At 47.3% G+C, this 14569-nt stretch overlaps 1 protein-coding gene across 1 annotated transcript; it reads left to right on the top strand.

Annotated features, from left to right (window-relative positions):
• Window positions 1-6142: 6142 nt before the first annotated feature.
• JPT2 (Jupiter microtubule associated homolog 2) lies at window positions 6143-14239 on the top strand. The gene is made up of 5 exons (XM_009900520.2): window positions 6143-6245; window positions 10058-10206; window positions 10726-10868; window positions 12555-12600; window positions 13342-14239. The coding sequence occupies exons 1-5, from the start codon at window positions 6202-6204 to the stop codon at window positions 13524-13526; spliced, it is 567 nt and encodes a 188-aa protein (XP_009898822.2). The 5' UTR covers window positions 6143-6201; the 3' UTR covers window positions 13527-14239.
• Window positions 14240-14569: the final 330 nt, after the last annotated feature.

The following is a 14569-nucleotide window of genomic DNA, read 5'->3' as shown; positions in this document are numbered from 1 at the left end:
AAAGAATTTTGTACTGTAGAGCAACAAATCTGTTAACCCTAACGTTGTGGAGGTCTGTTCTGGCTCATGGAGAGGAGAGGTGTCAAGTTCTAGCTTAATCCTTTGGTCCTCCTTTTTTTCCTTCTTGTTCTGTGAATGGCAGGTGCTGGGTAGCCCCTGGGGTATCCTTTTCATTAGTCACTCCCAGATACTAGTGGATCTAGTACTTCCTGTACTAAATCCCTCAGCATTTAATGTTAATGTTTTAATATTTGAAAGACCCAGATCCTGATGCCAGCAGGTTCAAAGGAATATAAAGTTACTTTTTCTAGAGCTGGTTGCCTGTCAGTTTTACCTTTAGAACTCAGGAGACTTTTCCTATCTCCTTTCCTACTGGTCATGAGAGAGAATTCCTTTATTGTGCCCCTTTTTAAAGCACTTCTCTGCTTTTCCAGTAAGAGGATGTCCCCTGGCTATTTTGAGTAGCTCTGAACTTACCCCAGGGGCTCATCCTGTATAAACCTCAACTTAAACAAAACTTCTCCATCTTAGTCTATCATCAGGGGTTCATTTTCCCAACTTGCACTATACTAGGTGGATGTAGTTCTACCTGCCTTTAGCTCCTTTTACAAGGCATTTGACTGGGAGTTTCTTCCTGTAAGCTTGCTCACGATGCACTGACTGGCTTTGCTGGTTTCCCTGTCACTTTACCCTGTAGTATGTAGATTAGGGCTTTTTTTAGCTGCTCTCTAGTTTGCCTTCTGCTTTCTGTCACTAAGAGAAAAGGTAACAAATTTTCCTTCCTGACTGCGCTCAAAATGTAGTGAGATTGGCATGGCATTGCAGGACCCCACCTCCCAGGTGGCTACATTCTCTTCTGACATAGGAAGCACAGGGCTGTGTAAACACAGTGTTGGTGCAGCTGGGTGTGCCCAGCAGAGAGGAAAACCTGCCTTAGTAGCAGGAAAGTGATCATGACTAGAAGAATGGAGACTCTGATACCTGTGAGCTAACTTCCTGTTCTGACTGCCTGTCCTGTGGGATACCAAGTCCTTCTGTCACGAATTCTCTTTCATTATTCTTCCAGAGCCTTGAGAATTCTGATGCAGTTAGCAGGAAGTCATGTAAAGCTAGAATACAGGAAAGTTGAAGGCTGTCAGAAAAATGAATGCTGAGGACTGTTTGTTCTGAGCATTCAGCCTTGGTATGGACAGGCTGCCTATTAATCTCAAGAGCCACTCCCTCAAAAACCTCTAAGTTTTATTTAGGGTTGAGCTGTATTTCAGTTTGGTCTTTCCCAGATTATTTCCTCTTGTGTTTGGCTTCTCAACATCGGTCATGCTGATTATCTTTTGTGCTGTACCTCTACAAGAGTAGAGGGCTCCCACTGTGGCCCTGGATTACAGGACTTGCAGGGGGAGATGTGATGCATTCTAATCAAGTACTGTATAAAAAAAGATGAAAATCTGAACTCTCATTCTGGAGCTCTTAAAATTTGCAGAACCACCCTGATGAACTTCAGTGTGTTTAGGTAGCTTGACAGACATTTCATCCTCCTTACCCAGGCTGGTAACGGGGTGGATGTGACACTGGGTTTGACTCTTAGGTTCCCTAGAGTTAAGTGCCAGTGTTGCTGCACCTCAGAGCAGAACACTTCATCAAGATCTGGGAAGACTTTCTGCAGATACAGGGAGCTGTCAGGCTGCACTTTATCTGCCTGGGCAGTTGCCATAGGGAAATTAATGAGGTCATCACAGTGGCTATTTTTGGTGATTCCACGAGATCAGAAAACTTCAATATACTAAAGCTTTGCAAGCAGATTTGGACCACCAAAATAATAACAGTGGAAATGGCAGAAGTCAGTTCAGCACCTGGAATTTTGAGGTTAGAAAAGTGTTTGGCATCAGCCTCTGAAAAGCTGTCATTAGGAGACTGAATTTAATTTGAGAAATGTAATGCTTTGCAAATTGCAGTTTAATACTAAAGCCCTTTCAGGACAAGCAAGTCTTACCAGGGGGAGCTTAAAAATAACTCAGATCATTGTGGTAATTTTGAACTGATGCAGAATTTGTTATCCTTATTATGTGGAAGGTCATTTGAACATGCCTCTGATTCCACCAACTTCAGATTGTAGGTGGATGTGCTTTACAATATTAATCCCCATCAGTTTGTGCCTAAGACTGCGAAGTGAAAAGCTGGGGGTGTAGGAGGTGTGTATGCACACATACATGAAGATATGTGTGCTTGTGTGTTTGTTGTTTGCAGAACACAAAGGATTTTCAGTTCTTTCAGCTTCCCCGCCAGAAGTACCAAACTGTGATTGTGTGGCAGTGTCAGCCTGCCCTAGCAGGCTATCCTGGAGTGCTCACAGGACTGTCTTAGGTAAATGTGCTCCTTGGGGCACTGTAAGGTGGTTGGAGAGGACAACAGAGACTAACAGACTCCAGTTCTAATATTAATGGCTTTAGGCTTTCCCCACGTTGGTTTGGTTACTCTGTGCAAGAAGCAAGTTCTGAGGAGTTGAGCAGGGTGGAGGGCAGAACATTGAGACACTGCCTCAGTCTGGGTGAGCAGCAGCACTGTGGCCTGCACTGGACCTGCCCACAGGTAACTCTGTGGCAGTGGGGTCTGCATCCCGATAACCCCCACAGCTTCCTCCCCTAAACCTCATGAGCATAGGAATATTAATTGACTTTCTTGTGGGAATGCCAAGCCCTTTTGACACCCTTCCTGATATTTCTAAGTCAAACTAAAAGGCTTGGATCGAATCTGCTCCGCAGAGGCATCTCATTTCCCAGTGCCGCAGATCCCAGCGTGGAAATTCCGCTGCGTTTCGGGTGTTACACTCAGACTTCGGATGCATTGATAGGAAAGTACTGCACTTTTTGGTTGGGTTGGTTGGTTGGTTGGTTTGGGTTTTTTTAACCTTTTACAAACCTTGGAATCTCTCTGAATTTTCACAGCAATGTGTAAATGTTAACCGAGTGAAACCTTGGCAAGCACTACGGCAATAAGTTATCATTAAGGACTGCAAGGTGATAACTGCTTTAGAGCTTAGGGTTCTGGCAGCAAAACTGAATGCTGTTTCTTTTAATAATAGTTAAGCCATATCATCTAAGGTCTCTGGCTTGGTTTTTGAGATGTGAATTTGTTTTATAGATTATAAATATACCTATATAGTGTATGTATAAAGCAGAATGCCTGTCCTTACTGATGATTTTTTTTGTACCATACTGTAAATTATATTATTTATTCTTTACCAATTTTGGGGGAGAGAAAAAAAAAAAAAGAAGAAAAGGAAAAAAAAAAAAAAAAGGTGTTTTGGTTATTTAATATAATATACAAAAAGCTGTTAAACTTCCTCTGTTTAAATTTCCAATTCAACTTGTAAAGCTGTTTTTATTCTTGTGCATAAATACATACTAATACTTGGTCTAATTTACATCCAGTGTGTTCTTTGCCATTCATGCCTGCCCAGGTTTGTGCCATTTAACCTTTCTTTACTTGATGAAGGCCTCTGGGGAGGGGCAGGTGGGGAGGTGCTAACAAATTGTGCATAAGGCCAAGCCTTCCAAGGCAAAATTCTGGTTTTGGTGACATCAGTGGCATGAGTTCCATTGATGTATCCTGTCCCAGAGCCTTTGTGGCTTTCACCGTGATGAGAGAAGAGTTTGGTTGGGTTGTTTAGTTTTACAGCTGCCTTTTGCAGTAGTGTCTGCTAATGGACAAGAGGACACAGTCTCAAGCTGTGCCAGGGGAGGTTTAGGCTGGATGTTAGCAAGAAGTTGGGCACAAGCCAGCCTCATGAGGTTCAACAAGACCAAGTGCAGGGTCCTGCATCTGGGTCAAGGCAGTCCCAGGCACAAATACAGGCTGGGTAGTGACTGGCTGGAAAGCAGCCCTGAGGAGAGGGACTCAGGGGTGCTGGTGGAGGAGAAGCTCAGCATGAGCTCCCAATGTGCACTTGCAGCCCGGAAAGCCAATCAGATCCTGGGCTGCATCAAGAGAAGTGTGGCCAGCAGGTCAAAGGAGGTGATTCTCCCCCTCTACTCAGCTCTGGTGAGACCCCACCTGGGGCTCCATAACTGGACGCAGTACTCCTATTACAAGAGGGATCTGGATGTGCTGGAAGGTGTCCAGAGAAGGGCCACGAGGATGAGCAGAGGGCTGGAGCACCTCTCCTATGAGGACAGACTGAAAGAGTTGGGGCTGTTCAGTCTGGAGGAAAAAAGGGATCTGAGGTGACCTTATTGTGGCCTTCCAGTATCTGAAGGGGGCCTACAAGAAGGCTGGGGAGGGACTTCTCAGGATCTCAGGTAGTGATAGGATTATGAAGTTCTTCACAGAAAGAGAGAATGGCCATTGGAATGAGCTGCCCAGGGAGATGGTGGAGTCACCATCACTGGAGGTGTTTAGGAAGTGACTGGATGAGGCACTTGGAGCCATGGTTTAGTTGATTAGATGGTGTTGGGTGATGGGTTGGACTCAATGATCTCGAAGATCTTTTCCAACCTGGTTAATTCTATTCTATTCTAATTGTGTCAGAAATGGGTCAGTCCAAGGGGTGTCGGTCCTGAAGGCCCTGCCTGGGCCCACAGTCACCAGTAGCAAGGGGAAGAAACTTTAAAACATGAACAACCACCACCAAAAAAGACCCTAAATGACAACACACACCACCCCCTCCACCTAACCAAAAGGGTATGGACTGTTGTGGAACTTAAATGTAGAGGTTGTATGCAGGTTCTCTGTGATCCTAGGTCATTACTTCATTCCTTTTTGTACACATTCAGGATTTTAGTCTATAATGGCAACTTCTATTTAACAGTGCTCTTAGGCTAGGTATGAAATTAGTGTTTTTAAGAGCACAACACAAACTTTATTGGTAATACTCTTTGCTTCCTTTCCATCCAAAGAGTGAAAATTTCTCTCTGCCTCCTGTGTACAGAGAAAACTGGACCAAGTTTGAGCTCTTTGTATGCATCTTCTTGCTTCCTCCATGCTGTGACAGGCTCCCAATTCAAAGATTTACAACTCTTTTCCACCTTATATCAAACCTGGTATTGAGCTCTATCTTTTTCTGTCAGAGATTATTTCATTAACCCTTAATGACCAGACTTCCAACACTGTAAAAACAGAAGGCTGTGGTGGGTTGTGGGTTTTTTTTTGTTTTCTTTAATCCTTCAAGGCAAAAGCAGCAACATAGCTGCCTCCAACTTTACTTCTTGGCACATGGAAAGCTGTGGAGCCATTAAATAAAATACTAATCTGAAATTGTTAACGTGCAATGCTCCTGTCATGTAACAATGCTTGGTTAAAAGAGCCAGGCAAATGCTGGCTCCTTCAGTGTAGCTCGTATCCAGGTCCTCAGGAAACGGAGGGAAGCCCCTGGCAGTTGCCCAGCATTGCTTCAGCAGCAGCCAGCAGAGCTGTCGGCAGTTCCTGGGCACCGAGGCAGGGCCGGAGGTGAGTTAAGCGATGGACTGTGGTCAGCCTATGCTGGGCTCGATCTCCTTTACGCGCCTTGCTTCCTGAGGCTGAGGTGCGACGCTCTGCTCTAGGCTGGGTGAACCGGCAGAGGTCCCCGTGGATGCTGAAGTCATCAAGTTAGAAAGTCGTCTCTGAGGTTATTCCTCGTCGTCTTCCTCCTCTCTGCTTCGCACTGACGTTTTTGGGTGAAACGCTCATAACAAGGTCCCCAAGTGACAGGGCTGAGGCACGGACTGGAGTTGACCCTCCTCAAGGCCGCCAACCCGCACTGGACAAACCCCGACCAGGTTTGGGCTGACTGAGCAGCGGGTGGGGAAGGCGCTGCGCACTCCGGAGCTCGCCCTGGGCAGCGGGCGGGTACACATTCACCCTGCTCCTCCGCCCCGCCTCACGCTGATGGCCACGGCCCTACCTGGCCCTTTAGGGGCCCTCCCGCTGCGCACTCCGCTCCGCCTCCCAGCCAATACCTCTGCAGTTCCCTCTGACGGACGGGCAAAGCTACCAATGAGGGGCGGCCAGGATGGACGGCGAACTGTTCAAGATTCCCTCCCTCTGCAAGGCTCAGCGGGAAGGCGGGATAGCGAGAGGGCTGTTCGCGTTCCATTGGCTGCTGGCGATGATGGGCAGGTGCGGCAGCCAGTGGCGGAGCACGGTGGGGCCGCGGCGGTACCTGCGGTCCAGGCAGCCGAGGAGGAGAGGCGCGCCGCTGCGGAGTTCTGCCAGGCGTCCGGCACCATGTTCCAGGGCCCTGAGGCTGACTCGGCCAAGCCCAGCTCCAGGTGGTGCAGCGGGGTTGGGTTTGCCGTGCAGGGGTGAAGGGGGGAACGGGCAGAGCCGTGTAGGCGTGTAGAACCGCCGGCGGGGCTTTGTTCGGGGCGCGGAAGGTGTGGGTTCCGGCTGAGGGGCGGGAGCTCCGGCTGAGGGGCCCGGGAGGCAGGGGGGAGCGGGAGGGGAGCGCCAGCTGGGGCATGGTGCTGAGGACCAGGAGACAGAGGGAGGGCTCCGTCTGAGGTTCGGCGCTGAGGACCGAGAGGCAAAGCGGGGAGCTGCGGCTAAGGGAGCGGCTCTTTGCTGCGGGGCCTTCCTGGCCTCTGTGGGCGGGAGTGCTGGTAGCCCCATCCCGCTGGTAGCCCCATCCCGCTGGTAGCCGCTGGGCAGGAGACCAGCAGGACTGCGGTGCTCGGCGCCGGTCCGGTGACCTTGCCCTGCCTTACTTTAGCTCTCCGGCAGCCCGAGGCTGGGGCCGCGGCCGGACCGCGGGAGCGGGCGCGGCAGGGCGCAGGGCCGCGCTCCCCTCCTTGCCTTGCGCGCTGCCGTGGGCTCCAGGGCCGCCTTTCGAAATCGTCTGAGAGTGCATTAAGTTCGTCTTATTCCAGTCGCTCTGAACCATGGCCTGGTTTTAAAAGGCTTATGAGAACGCTTTGCCCTTACTGTAGTCTCGACGATGCTGATGGTAACTTTGGAACCACGTTTAACTCATAAGTAGGGTAGGGTGTGGAATGCAGGCCCTCATAACTTAGTGGTCAGCAGCAACCGAAGGTGATTTTGTCACGGCTTGTTCTCTGGTGGTGTGGCAGTGATTTCATCGTGCCTGAGAACAAACTACAGCAACACACCCAGCTACGCAGCCCGGCACAGCCAGTGTGTGCTGCAGTGCTGCAGCCTGCTGCTTGCTGGCTCCTGTGGAGTGCTCTGAGGTGGAGCTTTTGACATCCAGCCTGTGCTATCAAAAGCGAAAAGTACTTGGTTTAAGGATACTTTTTTTCCCCCAGAGCTTATTCTGTTAATTCCCTAAGCAAAACCTTATTTGATGGTGATGCAGATCCTTTTGCATTCTTGATGTGTCAAAGTCTCTCTAATTAAAACTGAGCCTAGCTCCAAAGCCCTGCAGCAGCCACCAACAGTTGCGGAAGTGAGGAAAAAAATAACTTCCTGATGTGAAAAATCTCTGAGAGGAAATGATAAACAAATGCTGTGCATTTTGAGAACCTCAGAATGCAGGGCTACTGCTGTTAGAAATAAATGAGGCTAAAAATACTGTAAATCAAAGCTTCCAGTTCAATGATTGTCCACTGAGCTGCACCTCTAGCGAGCCTGTTCATGTGTGCAGTGGTACAGAGCCCAGCTAGTTGCCTGAATCAAATAAACTTCCTAGCTTTGTTTTAGTGAACTTCAATAATGACACTTGCTGTGGAGGTTTTGCTGTTCCAAATCAAAAAAAGGAACTGGATGTCAGAGAGTCGTGTTGCCCTGAAAGCAAAGTAGGACAGGATGTTCCATTCCTTGGCTTTTTGTAGCCTCCACGTATCTCCTGCCTGAGGGATTTCAGAGCTCCTGTGTGGAGCTGAAAATGCTACACCTACAGCCATCTTGGAACTGCAGTACACCTTCCCCTGCTGCAGAAGGCTGCAGAGCATAAAGCTTGCTCTGTGTTTACAAAAGGAGTGAACTATTTAATGGGGCAGCACTTTGTAGTGATCCAGCAGCAGGGGAACCCCACTAACTTTCTGGTCTTTGCTTTACAGCCTGGTGTTCCAAACTTAAACAGCTGCTTTCTGCTAGTCACCTTAGGGAGGGTCTCTTTTGTAGAGTGCAGCTCTCCTGTTTTGTCTGCTTTATTGGAACAGTCTGAAAACTGGTAGGACCTCGCTGTTCAGCTTTCAATAAGAACTAAAAAAATATTTATACAGCCAGTGTGTTGAGTTAATGGGTATGTCTGGCCACCCCTCCTCTGGGTCAGCTGAAAGGTTTAATGAGGAAAGGCCTTCAAATCCAAGTGTGCTAAGAGTGTAGGGGAAGAAAAAAAAACGACCACAAAAAACTAAAATTGTTCAAGCCTGCCAGAAGAGAACTAAGCAATTAGTGGAGGCTTTAAAACTTAAAGGATGTATGTAGAGTTCTTAATTTAGCTCTTCTGACAGCCTTCTAGTCTACTAGAGGGGAGGGGGAGAAGAGGCAGGTTTGGATTCTAGAAAGCAAAGGGGGGGGGGGTTACCATTTAAAAGAGTTAAACACCACCTTCCTCATCCCCAGGGAAGGAGATCTACGTTTCCTGGCTACCAGACACAGTAATCTCTCTGATGAAAACTGCCATAATACCAATATAAACTGAAATTACTACAAACCAAAATAGGTATAACGTGTGGATTGAACTTCCCTGTACTCTGCCCAAGCAGCTCACACTGGCTTACCAAGTTTATCTTGCTGCTGTCCTGTAGTAAGGTTCACAGGCTGTTACTCTGCTCTCAGGAGGGGATGTGTTGTATTAATGCACTGATGTTTGAATTCTGCTCAGACAGAGTGGAGTTCAGCAATTTCTATCTGCTCTCTTTCTATAAAAGTAAAGGTTAGTTTAGGTGCCAGGTCAGGTATTCAGATTAAGAGAGGTATAATTCAACTACTGCTTCTGCTCAGCCACTAAGTTGTGGGTAGATGGTCAGACAGATTCAGCTGTGAAGATTATTTTCAGTGCCTAGGTATTCATTACCTTCCCATGCTTTTCCTTTTCATTCTCCAACTAACAATACTGGTTCTTCTCCCAGCTAGGGGTTCAGGACCTGAAGTCAGTTGAACAAGACATAGGTATTAACTGTGGACTTTCTTCTTAAGGACAAGCATGAGTTCTGGTAGACTGTGGAGAAGTCAATCCATTTCTATTGTAACCTCCAGGTCCTGTGAGGATCTGTTTGCTGTACCTTTGGTTGTAATGCATGTGCATCTTGACCACTACAAACCTGGCTTTTTGACATTCCCCCTTTCCATTCTCAAGTCTAGAGCAGCTGATACAATAATTGGTATAATTGATTGTTAGAACTGGCAAATATTTTAGCAGTTATGAGATGTCTGCTTTTATTTAAAGCAGGGGCTTGAATTTATCACAGATGCAAAGCTGGTGTGTGGAGTTCAGCAGGAAGTCTGCTTCTGTACTGATTGCTTTTAAAATCCTACCCAGAGCTGTGTCTTCTCTTCATCTCCTGTCACTTTTGGACCACCACAAACAGCACAGCCATTTTTTCTGGTGACACCCAAGTAACTGTGGATACCATAAAGACCAAGTTCTCTGACTAGGAGGCTGGCAGTGTTTGTGCCAAAACTGAGCGCATTTTACTGGAACAGCTCTTGCTGAGTAGATTCTCTCTACAACTACCTGAAGGGAAGTTGTAGCCAGGAAGGGGTTGGTCTCTTCTCTCAGGCAAGCAGCACCAGAACAAGAGGACACAGTCTCAAGCTGCACCAGGGGAGGTTTAGGCTCGAGGTGAGGAGAAAGTTCTTCACTGAGAGAGTCGTTAGCCATTGGAACGTGCTGCCAAGGGAGCACAGGGATTGCTCAGGGACTGGACGTGGCTCTTGGTGCCATGGTTTAATCATGAGGTCTGTGGTGACCGGTTGGACTTGATGATCTTTGAGGTCTCTCCCAACCTTGGTGATTCTGTGATACCTCACAGGCATAGCAGAATTACCTGAGGTGCGTTCACATCAGGATAGTTATTCATAACATAAAAAGGGAGAGTGGGGAAGCAACATCAAATATGTGGAATGCTGAGAATTTCAAATGACCTTCTGTCTCCTGCTTCTCTTTCTGCGGCGGTAGGGTGCTGAAGCCCCCGGGAGGAGGTTCCAGTAACCTCTTTGGGAGCGTGGAAGAAGTTTCTTCTTCAAGCAGGCCCCACCGGATGGCATCCAGTATCTTTGGGGCATCAGAAGAACCCCAAAACATTCCAAAAAGAACAAACCCCCCAGGTAAGGGCAGCCCCCTCCTTCAGCACGGCGGGGCTCTGAACTGCGGCACAGGACTGCTTTTGCGGTCCCAACGCGGAGCTCTCTGATCTGTTTGTCTTTTTATGCTGTGTTTTGATAAAGTGAGGGGGCTTGAATAGTAACTCCTCAGACTTCAGAGTACATAAATATTTCAGTGATCTGCGTGTTCACAGACTTTTTAGCACATCAGCCCAAGTCTAATTCTTTCCAAGCTGAAGCCTAGGAAATGATGAAAGGAAACAGGTTCTGTGTTAGAGCTGTGTCATCAGTTAGCTGTGGTAAGTAGAGCTGGCAAGCTGAGATTCCCTAGTGAATTCTTGCAACAAAGGATTTCAGACAGTGTTGTCAGGCAAGCAAAAGTAAGTCTGTAGGCAGCAGGGTTGTAGAAGTCTTTGATTTCTTAGACCTTTTTCGTGGTTTGGGGATTTATTTTTTTTGTTTTAATACAGTGTGTTAAAACTAAGTCATCTAGAAAACAAAAATGTACCAACTGCCTTGCAGGGGGAAAAGAAAGTGGTATTTTTGAGGATTCTGGTTCTGCTCAGCCTCGTCCACGCATGAATCCACCTGGTGGGAAGACGAGTGATATCTTTGGGTCTCCGGTGTCTGCCAGTGTTGTGCGAGCGCACCCAAACAAGCCCAAGGTAACTACACCTCTCTCGCTGCCCAACTCAAGTGGCCAGCAGCTCAGGGAGTTGGCAGGCAGCCTTGTCACAGGGCAGTGTCTGTGTCTTCCTAGGCATGACAGACCTGCATTGTGCTTAGGCTGACTTGAAGGTAGACAGTTATTCCCAAAGTCTCTTTTTGGACAGCTTTGGTATGGCAGATCTTGGCACGCTCTTGTCGTCTGCGTTAAAAGTATTAATTGGCTTGTGGGTGTGTGCTCAAAGAAGAGAGCCAAGGAAAAGGAGAGGGAAATGCTTCCAGATCCTTTGGCTGCAAGTGAGGTGCAGTTCTTGACACCCAGCCCAGATGATCTGAGCTCCACTGGGAGAAGATACTTCTCTTTGTTCTGCACATTGGTAAAGGTTACCTCGATGCCAGCTCTGGGAAGCCAGCTGAACACCAGTGAGTTACCATCGGATCTTTGTGTGACCTGGCCGTGCCCTTCACCTCATAAATACATAAACACATCTATCTACACTCAGCATGGAAGCACTGCAGCAGGGGATGGAGCTTAAGTGATGACCCTGAAAAAGCTAACTCGAGATCACCTTTGACTGTCAGGTCCAGCATGTACTTGACCTGGTCACAAAACTTTGCCTTCTCTATCAGATTTTCTTTATTTAGTCTTAAACCAGGGGTGTGGAGTAGCTGGAGAGACTTGTAGTTAATGGCCAGATCTGGTTCTGCAGGAAAGGAGGACACGTTGCCAGTTGCTTTCATTTCTGTAGTTAAATGGCCTATATTTGGATTGGCAATCTGCTGCCTTCAATATAAGTAGATACTATCAAGTGAGTAGCTACTATGTTGTCAATGCTTCTGACATGTTGGATAGCATGGAAACTTTAACATCCCATGAAACACAGCTCACTGTCCCTGTGCTGAGAGAAGGTACAAGCAATCTCATTTGTCCTGGAACCTTAGGAAGAAAAATTAGTCACTTGTTTGGTTGGGTTTCTTCCTCCTCTTTATCCCCTCTTACATCAGAAGGTGCTGGTAGGGTACTTTTGCCTGTCTTTTTGTGCAGACTGCAGAGTGTATTGGGGGGAATTTGGGTCACAGGAAAGGAAGAGAAGAAGAAAGACTGGGAACATTGAAACTGTAGGAAATACAGGGATGGAAAGGAGATGGTGTCTGTGAAAAATTACTGCACTGAATGTCATGAGTGGGGAAACATGCATGCCCTTCTGAAGTGCATCCTGTGTTTTCAACAGTTAACTGGATTGTTGGGAAATGGTCTGGGAAAGCTTGGATAATTACCTGACTGGTCACTGGATACTGGCAGAAGACAGTGCTCAAGGGGTGCTTGTGTTCTAGTGGTGAATACCAGTTTCTCCTGGGTGGTAGTGGGTGCTTGACAGGAATGGCAATTCCAGATCTTTGGACCAGAAGCATCTGATGGGTTAATGTAGTGTTTCCATCTGTGCTTCAGTGAATTGTCTGAGACATGCACCTTGACATAATGTGGGAGTTACTTCCACCAGTGTTTGGGAGGTTTTGTGGATGTGGAGAGGATGAAGGGCTGCACAGTGTTTGCAGCCATTGGCTTTTACCCTGATAAAAGTATAAACTTGGACAGAAACCAGACATAGCTTTGAGAGGGATTTGTGACAGAGTTACCATTTGAGAACAGTACTACACTAAGATGTTTTTTGATTTCTTTGCAGGATCACATTGTCTTGAAAGAAGATGACACGCCAAAGAAGCTGGAAGGTCAGCAAGAGAGATTCCTTTCTCTGTTCCCTTTGAGAAGATAAGCTTTGAGGAATAGTTTATCTTATACTTCTTAAAAGCCAAGAGTCAGGCTGGTGTTTAGTATAACACAACAGAAGTTTTCCTTCTGTTAGTCAGAAATTTAATCACTTGTCTCAGGGAAATGGTTCTCTGCCTCTTCTTGAGGAGAATACCACAGGTGTAAGTCTTGCTGCTTGGTGTGTGTGCCTATGCTTTGATACCACATGGGTGTATATAGACATACATGGAATCTGTATATGCAGAAGAGCATCTTATCAGATGGCTTCTTCCTCCCTTGCCATCCCTTTCAGGTCTGAAATCTTGCCCTGCTGTAGTTGTACCAAACACACAGCTGGCTGACGAGGTGTTACTGCTCAGCTAGTTTCTGCTAAGGAACAATGAGAATGCTGCTCTTAAGTCAGTATCAAAGGCCTTGTCAGTGTGCTGTGTCTCTTCACTGCTGGAAACTGTCAGATCCCTCGAAGCTATATTGCTTAGCCTACATATTCCTGTTAGAAAGATTGCTGCAGGAAGAGAGGAATGATTGTGAAGGAGTGGAATTCTTCCTCGGCATGTTTCCTTCAGGGAAAATGAGCAGATACAGAGAAACCTTAGTGTGCTGTGGATAGAGACAAGGGAAGTGTCATAGCCTACAGAAGATGAGGCACTCTGGGCACTACAGAATAGGAAGTAGGTCTAATCCTTTTTCTTTTTATTCAGCTACAGAAAATATCAAACCACAGCTGGAAGATGGAGGCGAGAAGAAAGATCTGGGCAAAGAGGTGCAGTGCAAGGAGCCAGAACCCAAGATAGACAATCATGAGCCCCGCTTAGGGCCAAGGCCACGCTCACACAACAAAGTCCTCAACCCGCCGGGGGGCAAGTCCAGTATCGCCTTCTACTAGGGCCATCTGTTCACTAATGGAGTCCACACAGAAACTCTGGGCTGTGGGTGTGAGGTCAGTTGGTAGACTATTGTTTGTGGGTAGATCTGTAGGCAGAGGGATGAGGGTTATGCTAAAGGGTGTAGGAAGGATAACCTGGGGAGGGAGGGCTGGGGAGGGAGAGGGTGCCCTGTGGAAGATGTGAGTATTGGCCTGCCTGGGTGGGAGTCAGAGGGGGACATTAGTGTTACTTTGTGAAAGATCAGTGTGGCTTTGCCATGAGTTCATCAGACCCTGAGCTTCTTTGTTAGCTGGTGGCAGAGGATGCATAAACCTTGTGAACGGGTAGGGTCCTGGAGGTGACGTATGAAAGATTGTGGAGCACGCAGAGCAAGTGGCTGTGTGTTCCTTTAGCAACAGGGTGCAGCTTCACCGCGTGAGCTGACCTGCAGTCACTCCAACGTCAGTTAAGTTCCACTGGAACAAGTAGTGCTACTGTGCTTTGGAGTGTCCACCCTGCTTCTTTCTCCTTCATGCTTTGCAGCATGTGCTTGCTGATTACCAAGGACAGAACTTTCTTTCAGACTCATGAACCACCATATGTTAGTGAATATCATGGACTCCCCTTAACCAGAGTACCCCAGGCTGTTCTGCTGCCTTCAGTAACCTGCTGATGGCTACGACTAGCTCTTGACAAGCCATAGTGTCAGTCCAACGTGCTGTCTCACATAGCTGCTTCTGGAAGACGTCTGTAGAGTCTTCTGGTTGTGTGTTTGCACGGTTCCTGGTAAAGATGTGGAGGCAAACAGCAGCTTTATGGTACTCTTTGAAAAGAAGCAGCTTGAAATACACAATTAGGATGGAGGATACAGGGAGGTGTCCAGCCGGCTAGCTCTGACCCGCCCTGTGTAGCAGTGTCTTAGCTTCTGCAAAGGTTTTAACTTTGTGCCCTGCAGAAACCAGCATTGTTCTGCTGTCTTCACCACAGTGCATTTTTCTGTTTGTCTGTGCTGACTCTGTTAGAGAATTCTCTTGTCTCTGGAGAGCTTTACATTTGCCTTTGA

The sequence above is a fragment of the Dryobates pubescens genome, chromosome 4 (genome assembly GCF_014839835.1).
Source record: "Dryobates pubescens isolate bDryPub1 chromosome 4, bDryPub1.pri, whole genome shotgun sequence".
Taxonomy (NCBI): Eukaryota; Metazoa; Chordata; class Aves; order Piciformes; family Picidae; genus Dryobates; species Dryobates pubescens.
This window is presented reverse-complemented; position numbering and strand designations above follow the sequence as displayed.

Excerpts from the sequence above, each read along its gene's own strand:
- JPT2 (XM_009900520.2), top strand. The coding sequence starts at position 6,202 with ATGTTCCAGGGCCCTGAGGCTGACTCGGCCAAGCCCAGCTCCAG. Across the intron at positions 10,207-10,725 it reads AAAAAGAACAAACCCCCCAG|GGGGAAAAGAAAGTGGTATT; the intron begins GTAAGGGCAGCC and ends ACTGCCTTGCAG. Across the intron at positions 10,869-12,554 it reads CGCACCCAAACAAGCCCAAG|GATCACATTGTCTTGAAAGA; the intron begins GTAACTACACCT and ends ATTTCTTTGCAG.